The sequence below is a fragment of the Carcharodon carcharias genome, chromosome 31, assembly GCF_017639515.1.
Source record: "Carcharodon carcharias isolate sCarCar2 chromosome 31, sCarCar2.pri, whole genome shotgun sequence".
Lineage (NCBI taxonomy): Eukaryota > Metazoa > Chordata > Chondrichthyes > Lamniformes > Lamnidae > Carcharodon > Carcharodon carcharias.
In genome coordinates this window covers 28,195,653-28,220,958 of record NC_054497.1, presented here as the reverse complement: position 1 = coordinate 28,220,958, position 25,306 = coordinate 28,195,653, and the positions used below count along the sequence as shown (strand labels likewise).

Genomic DNA, 25,306 nt, shown 5'->3' with positions numbered 1-25,306 from the left:
TTTTCCAAACCAATATCCTTCTTCACTATTGCATTGATTTCCTCCTTTACTAACAGTGCTACCTCACCTCTTTTCCCTATTTGTCTGTCCTTCCTAAATATTGAATACCCCTGGATGTTCATTTCCCATCCTTGGTCGCCCTGCAACCATGTCTCCGTAATTGCAACTATATCATAACTGTTTATGTCTATTTGCACTGTTAATTCATCTACCTTATTGCCAATGCTCCGCGCATTAAGACACAATGCCTTTAAACTTGTCTTTTTAACCTTGTTAGTCATCTTAGCTTTACTTTGCAATATGACCCATTTGTTTATCGCCCTTGTTTTTTTCTGTCTTCCACTTTTGCTTCTTACTTTTCTGTCCTTTGTTTCTATCCTTGTTTCCCCCTCCTCTGTCTCCCTGCTCAGGTTCCCATCCCCCTGCCATTCTGGTTTACCCCCCCCCACCCACACAAGATTTTCATTAGTTTGATTTGATTGATCATTTGTTCTATTCAACAGAGACTATAAAAAGAGACTGCTGGACACAGGGTTGATTAGTAGGTAGAAAGCAAAGATTTGTAATGCTACATTTGTGAATAAACCTATTATCTAGAAAAGGATCTGTGTCTAGTTTCATACTTCACCTTCTGACTAAGGCTCATTTGACAACTGTTATAGATAGTCTGCCTACCTCGCAACAGAAGAACAGCCACTTGGTTTAGGGATGTTTGTCTCTCTGGGAAACATATTTCAACAAAGGTCGATGTCTTCACATAGAGTGGGGGCAATTTGGAGATGAGGAGAATCTTCCCCCTGCTGCCGCTAATGACTGGAACACTGATTGTCAACAGGGTATTCACCCACTGAGGCATCACGACAGACTCAAATCCCATCCTCAGCTGATCTCGCCACACTCACTCTCCAGCAGGGGTTCATTAGAGAGTGATCACCTTGGCTGATTTTACTCCCCCCTTCACTAGTTAGTGGTAGTACTGAGGCCCCCTGCTATTGCCCCAAATGAAATTAGTTAACTCAATGTAGAACAAGAATCTAATCTGGCACCTTCTACTATGGACTGACCAGTTGTATGGTGTCTTTATCATTGATGTGATTGCAAGAACTCCAAGGTAATCCTAGAAAAGTGTTCTACTTTCAAGAGGAGAGTGTTGGCTTACTTACTGAATGAAATGCAGACCCTTCTGAATTTCCTCCTTGCGTTTCTGCCTGCCCGGAGAGGTACTAGACATGTTAACAGCTGCAGATAATGGTATCAGTCACTGTCTGTAGAGAAAGGAAACACTGTTATGCAAATACCGTGACAAAACTAAAAGATCTGCATTTGTATCTAAAACTCTGTCACATATTTTGAAGTGCTTTGCATGCAGTGATTATTATATGGGAGCATAACACAGCCATTTTGAGCACAAATTCTATGAGGAGGTATTTCTTGTTTATTCATTCACAGGGTGTGGACATCATTGGCAAGGCCAGCATTTATTGCCCCTAAGAAGGTGGTGGTGGTGAGCTACCTTCTTGAACCACTACAGATCATATGGTGAAGGTACACACACAGTGCTGTCAGGGTGACAGCTCCATGTTTTTAACCTACATTGTTATTGTTTACAGGGTAGAATATTATTCTTCTTTGTAATAACACCATAGCCAGATGGTCTGCAGTTGAACATCTCACCAATAAGGACAGCATCTCTGACTAGTAAGTTCCTTCTCTGTTACATTGGAATGGCAACTTACAGTGTGAGCTCAACCCTTAATATGAGGTTGAACCAAGAAACCTCAATCTGATTAGCTGAGCCAAACCAACAAACGATAGGTTTCAGCACTAAGATAAAAGCAAAAACCTGTGGATGCTGGAAATCTGAAACAAAAACAAAAATACCTGGAAAAACTCAGCAGGTCTGACAGCATCTGCGGAGAGGAACACAGTTAATGTTTCGAGTCCACATGACTCTTCAACAGAACTAAGGAAAATAGAAGAGGTGAAATATAAGCTGGTTTAAGGGTAGGTGAGACAGGTAGAGCTGGACAGAGGGCCAGTGATAGGTGGAGACAACCAAAAGATGTCATAGACAAAAGGACAAAGAGGTGTTGAAGCTGGTGATATTATCTAAGCAATGTGATAATGAAGGTACAGATAGCCCTAGTGGGGGTGGGGTGGGGGGTAGGGATCTAAATAAGCTAAAAGGCAGAGATAAAACAATGGATGGAAATACATTTAAAAATAATGGAAATAGGTGGGAAAAGAAAAATCTATATAAATTATTGGAAAAAAGGGGGATCGGAAAGGGGGTGGGGAGGGGTCATTTCCAGACTTCCAGACCTCCCTGTGCCTGCCATTTCAACACTCCAGCCTACACTCATGCCCACATGTCCGTTCTTGGCCTGCTGCATTACTCCAGTGAAGTTCAACGCAAACTGGAGGAACAGCACCTCATCTTCTGACTAGGCACTTTACAGCCTTCCGGACTGAATATTGAGTTCAACAACTATAGATCGTGAACTCTCTCCTCCATCCCTACCTCCTTTCTGATCCCTCCTTTTCTAATAATTTATATAGATTTTTCTTTTCCCACCTATTTCCATTATTTTTAAATGTATTTACACCCATTGTTTTATCTCTGCCTTTCAGCCTATTTCCCTTCCCCCCACCCCACCCCCACTAGGGCTATCTGTACCTTCATTATCACATTCCTTAGATAATATCACCAGCTTCAACACCTCTTTGTCCTTTTGTCTATGACATCTTTTGCTTATCTCCACCTACCACTGGCCCTCTATCCAGCTCGACCTGTCCCACCCCCCATTTAAACCAGCTTATATTTCACCTCTTTTCTATTTTTCCTTAGTTCTGTTGTAGAGTCATACAGACTCAAAACGTTAACTGTGTTCCTCTCCACAGATGCTGTCAGACCTGCTGAGTTTTTCCAGGTATTTCTGTTTTTGTAAACGATAGGTTTTGTTTCCTCTAAATCAAGAAACCTATGGTCATTGTGCAGGACACCATAACATTGAAAACAAAAAGAGAGAGATGAGTTACAAGCGGAAACAGCGATTTTGCAATATAAATAGAGATTATGCAATGTCAGGAATGGGTTTTCAAACACTAGATTAAGGGAGGTAAAGAATTCCACAATTTTGAGGTCTGTAGAGTAGGAGGTAGTGTGATGTGTCATAAGAATCGTAATGACATTGTTGGGTATCAATTGCAATGGAATGTTGGGGGTCAAGCTACATTCTCATAATGCCACAAATTCCTGAGTTCAATCATACTGCTGGGAGGTGCTGACTGTAAACCATTAGCTTCAACTGGGGATGGTGTGTGAACTCAACTCCTCTTCCAACATTGGCTCAGTGAATTCATTCAGTGCACAGCTAAGTGATATGAAGTAGCTCCAAAATGGAACCTAGCACAGATACCCTTCAGCACTACAATATAACTGGAATTGAGGTCATGATCAAAAAGGTCCAAGCATTTGGGATTGGACATGTTGCTTGCATGCCTGATCGTAGGACGCTCGACACAGAACACTTCAGGTGTACGGAGCAAGTGGAAACAGCAACATGGTCAGAAAGTCAGATGGGAAACAAAGAGTTAGGGCAAATGGATGTTGCTCAGATGGGAGAAAGGTTGGATGAAGTGGGCACCAGTGGTCAGTACAGAATCCAGTTTTGTTTTCAGTATACAATCCATGATTTGAGTCTTGAGCGCGGGGAGTACAATTTCGAAATCTGCTAATTACACAAACGGTTTGGCCAATAATGAGAACAGTAAATCACTTCAGGGCAATACAGACAGATCAGCAGAATGGACAGAAAGGTTGCAGATGTAGGCCAAAGAGGAAAAGCTTGAATAATACATTTTAGCAGTAACAGATCAATAAAACCTACCCAAGAATTGAAGTGCTGCCTACAGTTTTGATGGCTTTATTATAGGAAGGACATCAAAATCTCAAAGAATGTTCATAATAGATTCCCCAGGATGTGAGGGCTGAGAAACTATAGACATTTTATACACTTATACCACTGCTGCAGCAGAGCTTTGATAATGTATCACATGAACTGGGAATTACATATTAGGGAAAGATTATTTCCTCTGTTTCGAGAATCAGCGACAAGCGTCCATTAATTTAAAGTTGTAAGCGAGTTGGGAGACATTTCTTTATGTGGAAAAGCGTTAGGAGCCAGAATGCTTTTGCCACAGGGAGTGATTGAGGCACAGACCACTGCACCTTTCACAGGATTGTTACAGTGCAAGAGGCCATTTGGCCCATTGTGTCTACTCCAGCTCTCCGATTGAGCAATTCACCTAATTCCATTCTGTAAACTATGTAATAAAAGAATTATTACATAGTTTGCAGTAACTATACATTCGTTCTGGGTTTTCATGCCTTGAAGGAAAAGTCAGTCAACTGCGGCTAACAAAGAAAGTTAAGGAAAGAGTTGACGTTTCGAGTCCTCATGACCCTTCGTGTCGAAGGGTCATGAGGACTCGAAACGTCAACTCTTTTCTTCTCCGCCGATGCTGCCAGACCTGCTGAGTTTTTCCAGGTAATTCTGTTTTTGTTTTGGATTTCCAGCATCCGCAGTTTTTTTGTTTTTATAAAGAAAGTTAAGGGTTGTATAAGATTAAAAGCAAAGGCCTATAAAATTGCCAGAAATAGTAGTAAACCTGACGATTGGGAGGATTTTAGAATACAGCAAAGGAGAACCAAGAAACTGATAAAAGGGAGAATAGTATATGAGCATAACTAGCAAAACACACAAAAACGGATTGTAAAAACTTCTATGGGTAAGTAAAAAGGAAGCATTTGGCTAAGACAAATGTGGGTACGTTAGAGTCAGGAGAATTTATAATGGTGAATAGAGAAATAGCAGAGAAGCTAAATGATTACCTTGTGTCTGTCTTCACTGAGGAAGATACAGGAAATCTCCCAGAATTAGAGACCCCAAGGGATTAGGGAGAATGAGGAACTGAAGGAAATTAGTATTAGTAAGAAGGTTGTACTGGGGAAATTAATGGGATTGGAGGTTGATAAGTCCCTGGGACCTGATATTCTACATCCCAGATTGTTGAAAGAGGTAGTTATGGAGATAGTGGATGAATCGGTGATCGTCTTCCAAATTTCTATAGATTCTGGAATGGTTCCTCAGTCAATTAACTCTCAGCCTCAACAGCTTTTTAGGGGAAGAGTGTTCCAGATTTCCACTCCCTTTTGTGGGAATAAGTGCTCCCTGACATCACCCCTGAATGACCCAGATCTAAATTTTAAGGCTTAGGTCACCATGTGATGGCGAAGATAGAACTGTTATCTCATGTTAAACAGAATTTAGGTGTTTGTCCTTTAATGCTGAAATGAAATTAGTACTGGTGTTAACTGTGGGTCACGTTGCTGATCAGAACCCTGGCTATGTTTAGCTGACAAGTCAGTTAATAATTTGTTGACAGACAAAAAAAAAAGCTAATGTTAAATGTAGCAAAGTTTAAACAATCCTTACAATTATAAAGTTGTTTTAATTTTATACCGCTTTTACTTCTTTTTAAAATAATCTTTAAAATCCTGGAAACCACATCACAGGAGGATTGGGAGCAGAGGAGATTTACAAAGATGTTCCTGGGAGAATTTTAACTATGAGGAAGGACTGGACAGGCTGGAGTTGTTTTCATTGGAACAGAGGAGGCCGAGTGAAGATTTAACTGGCATGTATAAAATTATGAGGGGCCTAAGTAGAGAGGATGGAGGCTTTGTGGTGCAGTGGGTAGTGTCCCTGCCTCTGAGCCAGAAGCTCCGAGTTCGAGTCCCACCCCAGGACTTGATGGCCAAGGAAGGTGCATTCGTAACGCAGCCAAACAAGTCAAGTGTCAACCTGCAAATCCTTCCAACACACGCCAAAGGCAGGTGGTAAAAGTGGGAGAGATTCCTGGTCAGCCATGTGATGGAAAGAACATTGGAGCCTCTACCACCACTATCCATAGCTCCAGACTATAACATACATGTAAAAGTGCATGTTGCCACAGCAACTCGGACTCTGAGTGAACTTTAACACACCATCACCAGCTGATAGAGCAGATAGGAAGGACCTATTTCCTTTACCAGAGAGTGCAAGAAACAAGGGGAATAGATTTAAAGTAATTGTCGGAAAGATTAGAGGGAAGTCAAAGAGGACCAGGAAAGAGGTTCTGCATAGAGAAGATGAGGAGCTAGGTATAATTAAAAGCAGAACCTCAAAGGTAATAATTTCTGGATTATCTGAGCCACATGCGAATTGGCGTAGGGTACATAAAATTAGAGAGATGAATACATGACTCAAAGACTGGTGTGGGAGGAGTAGGTTCCAGTTCTTGGGGCACTGGCACCAGTACTGGGGAAAGTGGGGACTGTGCCATTGGGACAGTGTACACCTGAACCATGCTGGAACCAGTGTTCTTGCGAGCCACATAACGCAGGAAGTAGAGAGGATTTTAAACCAATAATGGGGGCAAGAGATCAAATGTGGAAAGATGTGGTATATCGAAGAGTAGAGGCAAGAGAGGAAAATAGTAATAAGGGAAATGACAGGAAGGGATGGAGAGGAAAAAAACCTAACAGTGCACCAACAATCAAGACTAGATGTCACAAAGATAACAAAGAGACAAAACTAATGGCTCTGTATCTGAATGTGCATAGCATTCATAACAAAGTAAATGAATTGGTGAAAAAGATTGGGTCTTGAATATTGAAGGGTATGTGACATTCAAGACGAATAGGAAGCTAGGTAAAGGTGGAGGGATAGCACTGTTAATCAAGGATGGAATTTGTGCAATAGTTAGAAATCACCTTGGTTCAGGAGATCAGGGTGTAGAATTGGTTTGGATGGCGATGAAGAATACTATAGGAAGTCACTAGTGGAAGTGAACTACAGGCTCCCTAACAGTAACCACAATGTAGGACAAAGTATAGAAGTTGATAAAGGAACAGCAATAATCATGGGTAACTTTAATCTACATATAAACTGGAAAAATCAGATTGGCAGTAGTAGCCTGCATGAGGAGTTCATAGAATGCTTTTGAGATAGTTCCTTAGAACAGCACATCCTGGAACCAACCAGAGAGCTGGTTATGTTAGGCTTGGTTTTGTGTAATGTGACAGGATTAATTAATGGCCTGAGCGAAGGTACTCCTAAATAGCAGTAACCACAATATGACTGAACTTTACATCCTGTATGACTGGAAGGCAGCAAATATAACCCCTCTACTCAAGGGAGGGAGGCAGAAAACAGGAAACTATAAGCCAGTTAGCTTGATGTCTGTCATGGGGAAGATGTTGGAGTCAATCATTAAAGAGGTTATAGCTGGGCACTTAGAAAAACACAAAGGTAATCGAGAAGAATCAGCATGATTTTGTGAAAGGGAAATCATGTTTAACCAATTTATTAGAGTTCTTTGGAGAACTAACATGTGCTGTGAATAAAGGGGAGCCTGTAGACTTGGATTTCCAGAGGCATCTGATAAGGTGCCACATCAAAGGTTTCTGCAGAATAAAAGCTCATGGAATAGGGGGTGACATAGCATGGATAGAAGATTGGCTGGTTGGCAGAAAACAGAGTATGCATATATCAGTCTTTGTCTGATTAACAGGATGTGATGAGTGGAGCTTAAATTTGCTACTTTTATTATGAGCTTGGAGTTTGAACTTCTGCTCTTTGAAGAAAGGAAGTTGAGGGCGTGAGGAGTGGGGGCAAAGAGTTAATTGTGTGGGCATAATGAATTTTCCTCTGATCAAGAGTTACAAGAAGTGACGCTAAAGCATCACACGATAAATCAGCGAACGAGAATTTACAGGAATAGAAGCAGAAAGTGCTGGAAAAACTCAGCAGATCTGGCAGCATCTGTGAAGAGAGAAACAATTAACGTTTCGAGTTCAACATGACTCTTCCTAAGAATTGGATTTACAGGAGGTTTGTTTAGGAATCTAGAGCTTGGGAAGGAGGAAGGAAAGCTAACTTGGAGGAACAAAGAAAGTGGAACATGCCAGTTGACAGGCTGGAGGCAGATGGCATTGTGCAGGATGTAAACACCATGCCAGCGTTGGGTTCCTGAACCCAACCAGGTGATGACGGAGTTGACCACTACACTGCAAAGCATCATCTTACGAGGTGGAAGGCTGCCACTGTGCCTTTGAAGCTGAGTTAATAAATAATAGTATTTCATTCAAGAACCAGCCTGAAGGCCAAATTGCAGCGTAACTTATAAACTAGGTGATCAGGTTAAAATGTGCTTGTGTCATCCTCCATGTACGGTTCCACAATCATTCCTTTAGTCCCAGCACTTGGACACACACTCCCAAAAACTTTCACTTTCCTACTGCTTTTCTGATAAGATGCAAAGCTGACGCACTCTCTGGCAGATGTAAAAGACCACATGGTGCTATCTCTCCCCAGTGCCCCAGCCAATATTTATCCCTCGACCAACATCACTGAAAACACATTATCTGGTCATTAGCACATTGCTGTTTTTGGGAGATTGATATGCACAAGTTGGCTGCCGTGTTTCTCGAGGTTCAAGATCATGAAAGGCACGATATAAATGCAAGTCTTGCTTTTTTACCTCTCCACCTTTGTTTCAAAAGCCTCATTGAAACCTCCTTAAGCTCAGTGCCCCATCTCCTGCTTGAATATTGCTGAAAAGAGAGCTATGTTGCCAAAGCTTTTCATCTTGCGCTCATCAGGACAAACACAGGAATACCAAATTTCAAAAGGTCATAACAATTCATACTGCAGCAGACACAATGTTGATTGGTTGTCAAATCAACTCTGATTGGCCAAGGTGTTGCCATGGAGGAAGCAACGGGAACTATAGGCTCTCAGCTCCTGCTCTGTTCCCTTTCCCCTCCTAACATGCTGAGATGTCCTTTTGCATAGGCTGTGCTGTACAAATTCAAATTGTTGTATGAAAGTTGTTCGGATAAAAAAAAGACAGAATTTGAATTACCTCCTAGCACTGTCTGTCATCAATATTAACCTATTCATATAATTATTGTACCTTCCAAAGCAGTGTGATATCATCAGTGCGCTAACTTATTTTCACACCACTTCTCTTGTTCACAGTGAGTTTTCACCATGAGGAGGTTACACACTGCTACCACGGACTCAGCTAAAATTGAGTAAAACTAAAAAAAGACTATGAAAATGAATGAAACACTTGCATTTCTAAAGCAGCTTTCATGAACTGTGTTTAATAGGTGGGCATCCATTAACCGATTCAGGCAGCAGAAGATGTTCTGTGATTCCCAACGGTTTTGTTAAACTATAGTTCAGTACAAATACCAGTTTCCACTCTTCCCGTCCTGGATTCTCTCCTTCTCCAGGAGCAGCCCCTGACTGGAGAAAAGCCCAGCTCTTAAGCAAGGCTTCACTGAGAATCACCTGCTCTCAATTCACTCTGAAGCTTGTCCTGGTTTACTCTTAAAGGAGCCTGCATTTCTAATATTGTCACTGAAGACATCCCAAAGCACTTTACAGCCAATGAAATACTTTTTGAACTGTAATCACAGCTGTAATGTGGGAAACGAAGCAGCCAAATTGCGTACAGTAAGCTCTCTGCAATAATAACCAGATCTGTTTTGGTGATGCAGGGAGGGGGATAAATGTTGGCCAGGACACCAGGGAGAACTTCAGTGGTGGCCTTCAAAAGGGAATTAGATAATCGACTGAAGAAAAAATACTTGCAGGGCTGCAGGGAAACAGTGGGGAGAGTGGTGAAATTGCTCTTACAGTGAGCTGGCAAAGGGTCCTTGGATGAATGGTTACAGCACAGAAGGAAGAAACTATTCTATGTCACACTATTTGACCCTGCTTTTCTTCAAAACAGTGTCATGGGATCTTTGATGTTCACACGAGAAGGCAGACAGGGCTTCAGTTTAATGTCTCATCCGAAACAACTCATCTCTGACAATGCAGCACTCCCTCAGTACAACACTGGGAGTGTCAGCCTATACTTTTGTGCTCATGTCTCTGGAGTGACCAAAGGCAGGACCAGTGACTTCTCGGTGGTGATGGCAGAAGAGCTAGATCCTCAAGACAAAGCGGCTGCTCACAGGTGAAGGATCGTTCAGGAAGAGGGCTTGTGTTTCCTTTAAGCACACATGAGGAAGGCAAAAGGATAGATATTATTTTCCTTAGTCATATTGCTCATCAAAAATGGGAAGCTCTCATGAGCAACTACAGAGGAAAGCACAAGACTGCAGTGGTGTGCAGATCACCGTTATGATGGAGCGGGACTTGAACCCATAGCCTTATAGATTGTTTTGTCAATGTACCAATCAAGTTAACTGTACACAACAATACTGTTCTTTTGCAGTTCCATTCAAATGGAGTCGCCACGAGGATTATTTAGCAGGTTAGTACACCCTGACTTCGCAATAAAAACCATCTGAAGGAGGGTGCCAAATATGATTGAATTAGTGACATATATAGCAGGTTTTTCTGTAGGAGAACTTTTGAGGCAAACAGACAGAAAGGGATGTGACTTCCTGACAGTACAGGAAAATTACTGAGCAGAAAATATTTAGCTTATTAACAGGAACATTGCATTTGATCTTATTTCTCATAAGGGGAGTTACTGAATTAGAATCATACAATGGAAGAGGCATTCGCCTCATTATGTTCTTAGCAAGAGCTAACTGCATTTTCCCCATAGCCCTGCAGACTCCTTCTCAAATTTCACGACTGTTTCTACCATCCTCTCAGGCAGTGCATTCCAGATAACAACTCGTTACCTGAAAAATACTCTCTTGCCAATTACCTAAAATCCATGTCCTCCTGCCGATGGAAATAGTTTCTCCTTAGGTACTCAATCAAAATCCCTCAAAATTTTGAAGACCTCTATCAAACCCCCTCTGCTCCAAAGAAAACAGCCCCAGCTTCTCCAGTCTCTCCACGTAACTGAAGGTGCTTATCGCTAGACCATTTTAGTAAATCTCCTCAGCACTCACATGTTTGGGTGACAGACTGGAAGGTGTCTGAGGTAGTGAGGCAATCAGGTAAAGGAATGGAAGGCTTAAAAAAAACATTGTAAAAAAACAAGCTGGGGCTCTTTCCTCGAGAAAAGGGAAGGCTGAGGGGTACCTGATAGAGATCTTTAAAATTATGAAGGGGTTCGATAGGGTAGACAGAGAGAAGATATTCCCACTCCAAAAAAGGGTCATAATAAATAACTTGCTACAAATAAACCAAATAAGGAATTCAGGAGAAATTTCTTTATTCAAAGGCTATGCTGACAAAGTGAAATGAAGTAGGACAGGAAGAGGCTCGTGTGGCCCAGTTGTGCCAAATGGTTTCTGTGTTGTAAGTTCTATATCGCGCTGTGAAAGCATTTTCTGGTTCCTGACGACGAAAGAGGGGAGAGAGACAAATTGGACAGAGACAGAGACAGCAGGATCAAAGTGGTTTCGCTTTCCTACAAAGTGCAAGTCATCAGAAGCACGGGGAAATGAAACTGCTTTGCTCACAGCCACTAGATGGAGACGCTTGACCTCATCAATAAAATAATTTCAGATGAAACTCCCAAAAAAGTCCAATATGTCCACCAGGTCAACGTGTTGTGTCTAGTGTGTGGGTGAAGCGAGTTAACATACTTTCTGCTTTCACGCGTGAGCTTGCTTCTCATTTTCAACCTACACCGCTGGCTAGCAGCAATACGAAAAAAAGAGAGCTAAATGTGTAAGTCTCTTTCTCTGTCAGTACACGACTTCTCTGCCGGCAAGTCCCCAACTGTGCCTCCTCTCAATGACACACGGAAATTGGGACCCTTGTTCCCCGTCCCCAAGCTAAAGCTTCGGAGGAACCCGGAGGGGCTTTGGCACCCAGACATGCAATGTGCAGGCCCACCGGCATGTGGGCAAGCCCTGGCAGTCATGAACCAAACTCCCAGCTAAGGGCGAATAGTTCCACTGCCTTGTGAAGGCCAAGGGGTTAAACCCTGACAGAAAAACCTGGAGTGGAGCCCAAAGGCAGCCTGCTGTCTCAATATGTGAACTTTCCAGCAACTGCTGCAAACAAGCCAGTGCCAAACCTAGTGCTTTGAGTACCCCCTGGACTCATGTGGAGAGGTCGAGAGGGAGGTCCTGACATTTGGGCAGCCCTGGAGTCTCCATAAATCTTTCCCTGGAGAGGACACTTCAGTTTTGCTGCAGCATATCAACACAACACAGGAGACACGCTCAACATAAGGGCTGAGCACCAGGGTGCAAACCAGCGTCTTATGAGGCAGAAGGCTGCCACAGAAAGTCCAAGCCTATACTATAATGATAAACGGGACCACTAAACTTCAGATTTTAATGCTCACCACTGAGAGAATTCCCCAGAATATTTTTGGACAGTGAGCCAACAAAAAGAAAACACACTGCTTCTCGATCATGAGAAAAAAGCATCCCAGAAATATCCCGTTGTTTTAGTTTCCTGAAAAGAATCAGGACCTGGGAAATGTATACCAATGCCACCCATAATAACAAGCACATCGTGGGCTGTGTGTGCCATACTGAGATCACTCTGTAACCGCCTCAAGCCCTACCACCCTCCCAGATCTCTGCATTCCTCCAACTCCGGCTTCTTGTGTAACCCCCATCTTTCATTGTCTCCGAGTCAGAAGGTTGTGGGTTCGTGTCTACTCCAGAGACTTGAGCATAAAACTCCAGGTGGATACTCCTGGCAGTGCTGTGGGAGCGTTGCACTGCCCGAGTTGCCGACTTGCTGATGTGATGTTAAACCGAGGCCGCTGTCTTGTCCTCTTTAAATGATGGTTAAAAAAAAAAATCTCATGGCACTATTTCGAAGAGGAGCAGGGGAGTTCTCTCCAGTGTCCTGGTCAATATTTATCCCTCAAACCAAGATCATGAAAACAGATTACCTGGTCATTACCACGCTGCTGTTTGTGGGAGCTTGCTGTGCATGAAATTGGCTGTTGCGGTGAGTACATTTTAAAAAAAAGCTGTCTCAGTGGTTGGAAAGCACTTTGGGACATTGTGTAAATGGAAGTTCTTTAAATTGTTCCACCATTGACAGCCAGGCCTTCAACTACCTAGGGCTCAAATTCAGGAATTCCCTCCCTAAACTGCTCCATCCTCCTTTTAGTTGCTCTTGAAAACCTACCTCTTCTGCCCTAACATCTCTTCACATGGCTCTGTGTCAAATTCTGTTTGATAATCATTTCAGTGAAGCACCTTTAGGTCATTTCACGCTGCTGAAGGTTTATCAACACAAGCTGCTGTTGAGGTCACTGAATTGAGCAGCCTCCAAACCTGATTTCTTCCATGAAGATAGGAAGGATGTGCAAACCTCGATCATCCGTCTGCACATAGCCTTTGTACACTGGCAAGCTGCAGTCATTCAGTTTTGGTACGATGTCGATCGGTGCTGCACTGGCATTGTTTCTTTTTATTCTTTCGTGAGATGGAAACATTGCCGGCAAGCCAGCGTTTGTCGTTCACCTTTAATTTCCCTCAAGAAGAGCACATTGATATTGCCCTGCAAACTGTGGCCATGGAAAAAGAACTTGGATCGATACAGTGTCTTTCACATGCTTGGGGCACCTCAAAGTGCCTTACAACCAACAGGCTACTTTTCCGAGGATGGTTACTGTCATAATATAGACAAATGCAGCAACTGATTTGCACACAGCATTCCCACAAACATCAGTGAAGGACCAGTTGACCCATATTTGGTGGCATTAGTTGAAGGTAAAAACAGAGGCCAGGGCGCTATCTCTTCTTCGAAAAGTGCATAAAGATCTTTTGTATCCACCCAAGCAGACAGATGGAGCCTCGATTTGTTGCTTCCTTGGAAAAAGAATCTGAAAGATGTTGCAATCAAACGCTGATTCTTGTCATCCACCATGGCACTGGTTACTAAAAGATTATCCTACACATAATCTCCAACAATTTTTACCATCCCAGCATTGTAGAGGCATGCATGTATGTTGGCACTACAATAAACATGGGTTCTTCAATCTTAAGGGTGATGTAGGACAGTGATAGGAGTTCTTGTGGTGCAGTGGGTTGCAGTCCTACTTCTGGGACAAAAGCTCCGGGTTCAAGTCCCCCTTCAGGACTGGATGGCCACGGAAGGTGCGTTCATAATGTGGCAAAACAGGCTGATTATCAGCCTGTAAATCCTTCCAACATGCCTGATGGCAGGCGGTAAGAGCAGGAGAGTTTCCCTGTCAGCCATGCTGCACAAGGCAACAGCAAACCACTGCAGTATTTTGCCAAGCATAATCATGGACCAGCCAATGGAAGTCCAGGGTCAACTCCCTCTTAGGACAGGTTACCCGGAGGTGGAGGAGGAAGAGTCTGATGGTGAACCCTATAGTGACATCTATGAACCATGAAATTAATTCTGGTCTTTTACTGACCATTTTAAAGTTTTCTTGAGTTGCAACAATGTTCAAAATAAAAACTCTTCACTGCAGACATGTTACTGAAGTTTTCATCTTGCTTTCGATTGGACAAATGCAAGAATGCCAAATTTCAAACGATCACAACAATTTATACTACAGAAGAAAAGGATGCTGTTTGGTGAGTGCAAGACAAAAAGCTTCTGCAACATGTTTCTCTTTACAGCAATATTCAAAAACTCTTTTAAATTCACCTAGCTAATTTGATGTATTCTCCATTTATTTTCCCCCTTTGAGACTAAAAATAGTATTCAAAATTTCCTAAATTTTTAAATTGATGATAAAAACTACCTTTAAATGTCCTTGATTTACAAACACTATCAAAAGTGTCCAACGGGATAAGTTCAAGACATGCTATCTACTAATACATTTTAAATTATGTTTGCACATACTTTCACTCAACTTTTTCCATTATAAATTCAAATGTCCATATTTATAATGGGTGCTGCCTCTGTGAAACTCATCAAGGTTATAATTACACCATTACCCCCATCCCATTTAAGCACTACAGTGTCTCACTTGGTGGGAGTATGTAATTGCAGTATGACATGTTTACATAGGAATTTTCCTTTATACATATGAACATAGATATTTTCAAAAGAACTATAAAACAAAGGGTAGAACTGCATATTCAGATCCAATCCACAGTCATGGGTAGCACTCTTGCCTCTGAGCCAGAACGTTGTGGGTTCAAGTCCAACTCCAGAAACTTAAATGCATAATCCAGACTGAAACTACTGGTGCAGTTCCAAGGAAGTGCTGTTGTTACATCTTCTGCTTGCCATAAATTAGAAATAATCACTCAAAATGCTGGAGTTTCATTAAGTGTATTCCTTACAGCTCTCCACATGGCTCGTGGACTGATACATCAGTACTTGGCCCATAACTGCAGTGCGACAGTTAATATGGCACCCTAGGATATATATTCACATAACAAATAGCTCCTAGGTCTTTATGAATAATATATAACAGCTGTATTTGTTAGAGATGCCAATTTTCAGATGAGACATTAAACAAGGGCACATCTGCCCTTTTAGGTGCCCATAACAGATCCCATGGCACAATTTTGAAGGCGAGCAGGGGAGTTATCCCCAATGTCTTGGTCAAATATTTATCCCTCAATCAACATCACAGGCTATGCTTCTATTCACTGGAGTTTAGAAGATTAAGAGGCAACTTGATTGAAACATATAGGATCCTGAGGGGTCTTGACAGGGTGGATGTAGAGAGGATGTTTCCTCTTGTGGGAGAATCTAGAACGAGGAGCCACTGTTTAAAAATAAGGGGTTGCTCATTGAAGAGAGATGAGGAGAAACCTTTTATCTCAGGGGTCGTGAGTCTTTGGAACTCTCTTCCTCAAAAGGCGGAGGAAGCAGGATCTTTGGATATTTTTGAGGCAGGGCTAGATAAGATTCTTGACAAGCAAGGGAGTTAAGGGTTATCGGGGGTGGGGGTGGGGGATGGCGGGAATGTGAAGCTGGGGTTACACTCAGATCAGCCATGATCTGATTGGAATAGCAGAGCAGGATCGAGGGGCAGAGTGGCCTACTCCTGCTGCCAATTCGCATGTTCACGCGTATGTATCATTAAAAAAAACACATGCGGGAGGACATACAACGTGCTCATGATCATCACATCGCTGTTTGTGGGAGCTTGCTGTGCACCACTTTCCCCACATTGCAACAGTGACTTACACTTCAAAAGTACCTCATTGGCTGTGGGGGTGATGGGGGCGACCTGGCGGCACGAAAGGCGCTATACAAATGCAAGGGGTTACCCTCCCCTCCCCCACCCCCCACGTTACCTTCCCTCGAGCTCGAAATAAACTGCCAAATGTTTGGAGTTGGAGGCTCGCGAGGAGAAATCCAGATCCCAAGAGCCACGGGAAACACATGGAACTGAAGAGTAAAGGCAACAAAACAACTCAACGCCTCTTCTTTTAAACAAAAACAAAAACAGGCGAATGAGACTCGGGAAGAATATTTAACCGGATCAGTTTAAACCGAAGCAGCAAACTTTTGTCTCAGGCGCTAACAGGATTCCAACGCCGAGCTTTAATTTTACCTGAGCTTGGAGCGGAGGAGTGGTTTGGGATCAGCTTGTCCCACACGCAAACTCTAGGGCCAGGGGCCTGCTGCGCGCCTCGCAGCCTCGGCGTCGCGTAGATGGCTCCCCTCCTCCTACCCGGCACCCCCCCTCCCCTTTCCCGACGCCTTCCTGCGGCTGCGCTTGAGGCGAGCCCCCGGAGACCCACGTGATGCCGAAGGAAGAGCGGGAGGAGGAAAAACCCGAGGGGGGGAGGGGGGCAGAGGGAGTCGTCCGAAAAATAAACCAGCAGCTCTCGACCCGGGCCGGGCCGGGCAGGTAAAAGCTGAGGGATCCTCAACCCTTTCCCGGCGGCAGCTCAACTCAAAATGACCCCCTCGTCCCCTCACAATTTTCTCTTCAACGCCTCTCCTTTCCACTCACCCTCCTTTTTTTTAGAAAAAGAAAATGAATTCCTCCTCCAGGCGTCCAGGCAAGAGTTTTCTCAATCAAAATCGCAAGCGTTGTGTCAATTCATGATACTTCCATTGTCATCATTTTTTTTTTATATACATATATGGCTTATTCATTGCCTCCACCAGCATCACCATCTGCTTCCTTCCTCCCTCCCCCACCCACTGAGTCAGGAGGGAGCAATGCCTCCTGAGGTCCTCTAAGCCTCTCTATCTCTTGCCTTTCACTTTCTGCTTGGCTTTTGTGCTCATCCATTTCTTCCAGCTCATCTTAATGTCTGAGTATTTCCGAGCTCCTTCGCATCTCCTTGCGCCGGAAAGGCTTGCTTACTTCCAGCCCCTTCATACCTCCAGATTTTCAAAATGGAAAACCGTTGCCTTTGCGTAACCCTTTTCACAATTTCAGGATGTTCCCAAAGGCAAGGAAAATGGGCAAGTCGGTTCATTTGCGGACAGCAAGCTCCTACAAGACAGCAATGGAATGATGGCCGGCGCACCCAGTTTTGCGATGTTGATTGAAAGACAAACACTGACACCAAGAAGAGCTCACTTAGCTGCTTTTCTTCAAAATAGTCCCATGGGATACAAATACAGAAAAGTGCTGGAAAAACTCATCAGGTCTGACAGCATCCGTGGGGAGAAAAACAGAGTTAATGTTTTGAGTTCTTCTTCAGATCTTTTGCATCCAACTGAAAGGGCAGACAGCAGCTCCAACACTGTAGCATTCTCTCAGTACTGCGCTAGATTGTCAGTCCAGATTGTGCTCAAGTCCTGGAGTGGGACTTGGAGACACAACCTTCTATCTCAGGGGCTAGAGTGCACCCCATTGTGTCACAGCACATATCTCACTCTTTAATATACTGATAAACTTTGTATCAAACAGAATTAGTGCTAAGCCAAATCTAGGAATTGAGCAACTACAAATCCCAGCAATTTGGCTGCAGGTTATGCCCAGTTTTGGCTTCATAAGACTCCCTCAACTGGGAACGTCATTGCAATTTCGCTTGTGTTCTTCCTTTTACGGAGAAGTAAGAGCCAGTTTTCTCTAAAAATTCTTTCATGGGATATGGCCAGTGTTAGTTGCCCATCCCTAACTGTCCTTGAGAAGGTGGTGATGAACCACCTTCTTGAACTGCTGCAGTCCATTTGGTACAATTTTTCTATAGTGGCCTGTGTCATGAAGCTATTAATGTACATAATATTTTGGAAAATATTTTTCTTTTAAAACAGAGGTTTGGTCTGCAGGATGTCTTAATTGGATTAAAGCCAGCTAGTCCGGGTGCTTTGATATGTGGTAGTTTGAGATGTAAACAGAGAGGTAGAGTGTATTTGCATTTTTCGAATAGAGCATTCGAGAAGTGGGGTGAAAACTTGACACCTTTCTGACAGCTACCAAGCAATATGTTTATATTACTAATAAAATTGGTAGAATGAATTGTTAGAAGGTAAAGTTCAAAGAGACTGGAGACACATTGAGAATTAACATTCAATGGGGCTGGTAGGTATAACTTCAGTAGTTTTTGGGTGTGCAGGCAGAGGCAATATAAAGTCAAAAGGCAGCTGCAAGCCTCCAACTGGTTCCACAGTGGAAAGAACCTCATTTTGAATTCGTCAGGTGAAAATGCTTTGCCTGGTGTTTGGTTAAATCTATGGGTTGTTATTGCCTTAATGGAGATTAGTTTGGAAATTTGTTGAAAGTTATGATAGTAGTAATTTGTAGCCATGTGTGCCTATATTTTAAACTGTGTAAATTAATAAAATGTTTCATTTAGTTTAATGTAAGACCTTGAGAACTAGTGTCTGATTCCTGAATTTAGAGTCGCATCTCAAACATAACACTTAAAATTATTGATTATGACAGTTGTTTAAAGTTTCCCTCTGGGATTTTTAAATAACTCCACTTTACCAACTGCATCGGCCATAACAGCTTGGTACAAGTGAGTGGCTTGCTAGGCCACTTTAGAGGGCAGTTCAGAGTCAATCACTTTGCTGTGAGCCTGGAGTCACATGTAGGCCAGACCAGGTAAGGACGGCAGGTTTCCTTCCCTGACTTCCTGATGATGTTGGAGTTGAATTCATCTACACAAGCAGAGGGTATGCCATCACATTCTTGACGTGTGCCTTGTAGATGGTGGACAGGCTGTGGGGAGTCAGAAGATAAGTTACTCACTGCAGAATTCCCAGCCTCTAACCTGCTCTTGTAGCCACAGTAATTATTTGCCTGATCCAGTTCAGTTTCTGGTCAATGGTAACCCCCAGGATGTTGAGAGTGGAGGAATTCAGTGAAGGTAATGCTATTGAATGTCAAGGGGCAATGGTTAGACTCGCTCTTATATGAACATAATAAATAGGAGCAGGAGTAGGATATTCAGCCCTTCGAGCCCACTCTGCCATTCAATGAGATCATGGCTGATCTTCTCCTTCAACACTGTATTCCTCCACTGACCCCATATCCTTTGATGTTTTTAATATATAGAAATCTATCGATCTCAGTCTTGAATGTACTCAATGACTCAGCCTCCACAGCCCTTTGGGGGAGAGAATTCCAAAGATTCGCCATCCTCTGAGTGAAGAAATTCCTTCTTATCTCAGTCTTAAATGACCTGCCCCTTATTCTGAAACTGTGTCCTCTGATTCTAGACTCACCAGCCCAGCGAAATATCCTTCCTGCATCTACTTTGTCAAGCTCTGTAAGAATTTTGTATGTTTGAATGAAATCACCTCTCATTCTTCTAAAATCCAGAGAATAAAGGCCCTGTTTATTTAATCTCTTATCATAGGACAATCCCTCCATAGAAACAGGAGTAAGCCATCTGGTCCATTGAGCCTGCTCCTCCATTCAATTAGATTATGGCTGATCATCTCCCTCAATGCCACTTTCCCACACTATCTCCATGTCCCTTGGTGCCATTGGTCTTCAAATTCTATCGAATTCTGTCTTGCACACACTCAATAATTGAGCTTCCATAGCCCTCTGGGGTAGAGAATTCCAAAGATTCACCACCCTCTGAGTGAATGGCCTGCCCCTTATCCTGAGATTAAGTCCCCTGGTTTTAGACTCAGCAGCCAGGGAAACATCTTATCTACATCCACTCTGTCACGCCCTGTAAGAATTTTGTAAGTTTCTATGAGGTCACCCCTCATTCTTCGAAGCTCTAGGGAATAGAGACCTTGTCTCCTCAATAATATAAAAGCAAAATACTGCGGATGCTGGAAATCTGAAACAAAAACAAAAATAGCTGGAAAAACTCAGCAGGTCTGACAGCATCTGCGGAGAGGAACACAGTTAACGTTTCAAATCCGTATGACTCTTCATCAATCTCCTCAATCTCTCCTCATATTTTTAAGGTAGAGGTGGATAGACTCTTGGTAAGCAAGGGGGTGACAAGTTATTGGTGGTAGGTTGAATGCAGATTTCAGGTTACTGTCAGATCAGTCATGATCTTATTAAATGGCAGAGCAGGCTCCTTGGTCGTATGTTCCTAAAACAATCCCACTAACCCAGGGGTTAATCTGGTGAACCTTTGTTGCATCTCCCTCAAAAGCAAGTCTATCTTTCCTTAAGTAAGGAGACCAAAACTGCACACAATACACCAGGTGCGGTCTCACCAAGGCTCTGTATATCTCAATAAGACATCTTTACTCCTATACTCAAATCCTCTTGTAATAAAGGCCAACATATTGTTCCATAATTTCTTAACATACCTTCTTAATTGTTTGCATGTTAGCTTTCAATGACTCATGAACAAGGGCACCCAAATCCCTTAGAAGTTCAACACTTATCAGTGATAAGAAATCAGTTTAAGAAATAACCTCTATTTCTAAGTTTCCTACCAAAGTGGATACCTCACATTTCTCCACATTGTATTCCACCTACCAAATTTTTGCTCACTTGCTTAGCCTCTCCAAATCCCCTCGCAGTGTCTTTGCTTCCTCCTCACACATCCACCTATTCCTGCGTCATCTGCAAACTTGGAAATATTACATTTAATCCCCACATCCAAATCATTGATAGAAGTTGTGAATAGCTGGGGCCCAAGCACTGATCCTTATGTTACCCCACCAGTCACAGCCTGCCAACCTGAAAATTACTCATTTATTCATACTCTCTGTTTTCTGTCTGTTAACCAGTTCTCAATCCATGCTATTATATTACCCCAATCTCATATGCTCTAATTTTGTTTAGGTCCATCTTGTGTGGGACTTTATCAAAAGTTTTTGAAAACCTAAATATCCACTGATTCCCCCTTATCTATTCTGCTAGTTACATTCTCAAAAAACGCTAATAGGTTTGTTAAACATGATTCCCCTTTCATAAAGCCATGTTGACTCTGCCCAAACCTACCATTATTTTCTAAGTGTCCTGTTATCACATCCCTTATTATAGAATCTAGCATTTTGCCTACTACTGATCTTGTTGGGGTTGGTCATTGCCTGACACTTATGTGGTGAAAATGTCACCTGACACTTGTCAGCCCATGGCTGGATGTTGTCCAGATCTTGCTGCATTTGGACATGGACTGCTTCAGTATCTGAGGAGTCGCGAAAGGTGCTGAACATAGTGCAATCATCAGCGAACATCCCCACTTCTGACCTTATGGAGGAGGGAAGATCATTGATGAGGCAGCTGAAGATGGTTGGGCCTGAGGAACTCTTGCAGTGATATCCTAGAACTGAGATGATTGACCTCCAAAAAACCACAATCATTTTCCTTTGTGTTAGTTATGACTCCAACCAGTGAAGATATTGTCCCTTGATTCCCACTGACTTCAGTTGTGCTAGGGTCCTTGAAGCCACACTCAGTCACACACTGCCTCAATAACAAGGACAGTCAGTCTCTTGAGTTCAAGTCTTTTAACCATGTTTGCATTGACGCATTCCCACCTTCTCTTGCAGATCGAAAGATGACAACAAAAAAACAACTGCTGCCAGAATTCAAATCAAAAGCAAAAATACCTGGAAAAACTCAGCAGGTCTGTCAGCATCTGCGGAGAGGAGCACAGTTAACGTTTTGAGTCCATATGACTCTTCAACAGAACTATGGAAAAATAGAAAAGAGGTGAAATATAAGCTGGTTTAAGGGTTGGGGGTGGGGGGGAGTGTGGGACAAGTAGAGCTGGATAGAGGGCCAGTGATAGGTGGAGATTGCCAAAAGATGTCACAGACAAAAGGACAAAGAGGTGTTGCATCTGGTGATATTATCTAAGGAATGTGAAAATAAAGGTACAGATAGCCCTAGTGGGGGTGGAGTGGGGGGAAGGGATCGAAATAGGCTAAAAGGTAGAGATAAAGCAATGGATGGAAATACATTTAAAAATAATGGAAATAGGTGGGAAAAGAAAAATCTATTTAAATTATTGGAGAAAGGGGGTGGGGATGGAAGAGAGAGTTCATGATCTGAAGTTGCTGAACTCAATATTCAGTCCGGAAGGCTGTAAAGTGCCTAGTTGGAAGATGAGGTGCTGTTCAATTCAGTTAGCTCAGTTTCAGTGAGTTTCATCAAAGACCAAATTTGAAGGCGTCTACAGCATGCTGCCTGCTATATGTCTCTGGGCCTGTAGAGGGTGCTGTGGGGCAATCTGCCGCGTAGGCCCTCTTGCCTTTTCAGACGCTGCTCTCGTTAGTCTGCAATAGAAAGGGCGGGGAGCCTAAATGCGCAAAGTGCGCCAGGCAATGTAGTTCCTTTATTACGTCAGTTCCGTCAAAGCCGATAGAGACAATGACCAGGGGAAAACTACAACTCCCATAACGCCCAAGTAGAAAACGGCGGAACTTACTAGAGGCCGGTTTGAAAAGCGTTTGACCGCCATTAGTGTAAAAAAAATAGGCGTGTGGAGCCGGCTTTAGTTAAATTCGACCTACTTCTGGTAATCTTTAATTTTATTTGACGTCTAATTTCTGACTTTTTTTCATTTGAGCGAAAAATTAGGCGAATCAATGCCTGTTAGCTAATTTTTTTGGCGGTAACAAGCCGGTTAACTAATAATCGTAGTAATAGGTTTAGTCAGTGGTAATTAACCAGTACTAATTTTTTTTGGGTAGTGGTAATTCTGAGTTGCTGGGGGAGGTTTTGGTCCCTAATTCTAGAAGGAATCCAGGTTCAAGCATGTTCCCATTTCTTTTAATGCTCTCAGAATAATAAATCTGATCATAATTTATTTATATTTACAGCACTTTTCTTCTTCTTCCTCCACCAACAGTCTCTGGGCCACATGTTGTGGGTCTCTGAGTCAGTGTGGGGTGGAGTCCTGCACCTTTGTATTGCCCACAGGGTGAGTCCTCTGTCTCACTGGGTCATTTTAAGTTGGATGCCCATGTTATTGTGCCCCTTCCCTCGCCCCTGGTAGCTGGTAAGGAGCTGGTGCTGGCTGAACCCTGGAAGCTGTTCATCTGCCAGGTTCCCCGGTTAGATTAGATGTGCATATGTGGGTTGGGGGGGAAAGAGTGGTTTCACTGGGCGATGTTGTTTCCTATTGCTGATTACGGTAAGCAGATGTCGGAAAGGTAGCAAATTTCTTCAGGTTTTTTTTATATGGGGGTTTAGAAAAATGAGAGGTGATCTTACTGAAACGTACGTGATTGTGAGCGAACTTGACGGGCTAAATGCTGAGAGGATGTTTCCTCTCTGGTGGGCAGTGGGGAAGAACGAAGGGTTCAAAATTTAAGACCGTGATGAGGAGGAATTTTTTATGAGGATCACTAGTCTTTGGAATTCTGTACCCCAGGGATCAGTGGAGGGTGGGTCATTGCGCTAATGGCTGAGTTAGATGGATTTTGGATTGACAAGGGAATCGAGGGTTATGATGGATAGGAAGGAAAATGAAGTTAAGACCACAATCATCAACGTGATCTTATTGAATGGCAGAACAGGCTTGAGGGGACAAATGGCCTACTCCTCCTATTTCTTATGATTTTGCTTTCTAACAATATGCTCTAGAATGAACAAGGATGCAGACCATAATAGATTTAATAACGAGTAATGGTAATATCTGATAGTAAAAGGAATATGATTGAGTCAGCGTTATGTTAGAAAGGGAGAAAGGATTTGGGTAAGATTTAGGTAAGGCTGACTTCAGTTGTCCACAGTAAACTGGGCATATCTTTGTTTGAGTTCTCTGCCTGAAGGCAGGTCCGACCCACCATGCCATGACCTCCACCCCAGGTAGGGCATGGAGACAGGTCCCGAATCCATTCCAGGGATTGCTCCCTGTGCTGTTGGCACCAATCTGATCCACATCGGCTGTCCAGCCAACTGAGCCAACCGGCCCGCACCAAGAAGTCTGGGTTGCTGTGGCAACACACACTTTATACATCCATGTTGTGGCCTGGAGTATGGATAGTGATGGTAGAGGCTCCAACATTCTTTCCATCATACAGCTGACCAGGAATCTCACCTGCTTTTACCACCTGCTTTTGGCATGTGTTAGAAGGCTTTAATTGATGCGCAACCTGTTTGGCTGCGTTATGAATGTGCCTTCCATTAGCCATCAAGTCCTGGGGTGGGACTTGAACCTAGAGCTGTTGGCTCAGGGCAAATGTGTTCATGAGTAAAATGACAAGTCAGTGGAAGGTGCCCAAAAAATAATTTGGTGTGATACAGGACCAGTTTATACCCCCAGCAAGCAAGAGCCTAAAATAATATGCTTGACCAAAGTGGTAAGGTACAGCCGAAAGCTAAAAGGTAAGTCGTACAAAGATGGAAAAATAGCACAGATCCTGGTGAATGGGAGGGTATGAGGAACACTGAAGTGTGACAAACCAGAGCTATGAAAAGGGTGTAAAAAAACAACTTGCAAGAAATATCAAAGTCAAAACCAAGTTTTTTAAATTCTTTTAGGAAAAGAGGGCTCCCAAGGAGCTTCAACAATATCACTGTTACCAGTTTTCAATGAAAATATGGCAGATGTCCAAAATATTTACTTAAACATAAGTATTTACAGCCGAGGGAAAAGATAGTGTGCTAGACATTCCTAGGAAACTAACTTTGAATTGGGGATTGGGGTCTGCCCGTAATTAACATAAGTAAATTAAAAGTATGAAGAAAATAATGGCACTAAGGAGTGACCTCCCCGAGACGAGATGCTTTCCAGCCCATGATTTTAAAAGAAGTATGTGAGAACATTGCTGGTGACCTATCATTCAGAAGCTGTTCCTGTAGATTGGAAATTGCACATATCACTCTGCTATTTAAGAAAGATGAGAGAGGGAAACCAGGGAATTAAAAAATTAGTTAGCCTAACATTTGTCAGAAATTTATACAAATCTACAATTAAGGATATCGTGACTGAACACTTTGAAAGTTTTCGGCTAGTCAGAGAGAAAGCAGCATGGATGAGAGTAGGTCAAGATTGGGTTTTTTTTTGCAGAAGTCACTAAAG

General features: G+C 42.8%; 2 protein-coding genes across 7 annotated transcripts in view; one reads left to right on the top strand and one right to left on the bottom strand.

Moving 5' to 3' along the window:
• zc3h7bb (zinc finger CCCH-type containing 7Bb) overlaps nt 1-17,147 on the bottom strand; it is an 89,796-nt gene extending 72,649 nt beyond the window's left edge. Inside the window, exons 1-3 of one of the 4 annotated variants that reach the window (XM_041177890.1) lie at nt 16,495-16,853; nt 16,235-16,328; nt 1,164-1,265 (exon numbers count right to left, since the gene is read on the bottom strand). In XM_041177890.1, coding sequence (XP_041033824.1) covers nt 1,164-1,231 — 68 coding nt within the window. In that variant the 5' untranslated portion in view covers nt 1,232-1,265; nt 16,235-16,328; nt 16,495-16,853. Of the gene's footprint in view, nt 1-1,163; nt 1,266-8,586; nt 8,698-16,234; nt 16,329-16,494; nt 16,854-16,899 lie in introns of those variants that run through there. The other 3 variants (XM_041177889.1, XM_041177888.1, XM_041177891.1) reach the window with 3 other exon arrangements.
• Nucleotides 17,148-21,841: 4,694 nt separating this feature from the next.
• Nucleotides 21,842-25,306, top strand: part of rangap1b (Ran GTPase activating protein 1b) — a 59,691-nt gene continuing 56,226 nt past the window's right edge. For 2 of the 3 annotated variants that reach the window (XM_041177892.1, XM_041177896.1), the window contains exon 1: nt 22,671-22,795. The gene's annotated coding sequence lies outside the window, so the exon portion shown is untranslated. Of the gene's footprint in view, nt 21,902-22,670; nt 22,796-25,306 lie in introns of those variants that run through there. The other variant, XM_041177893.1, reaches the window with a different exon arrangement.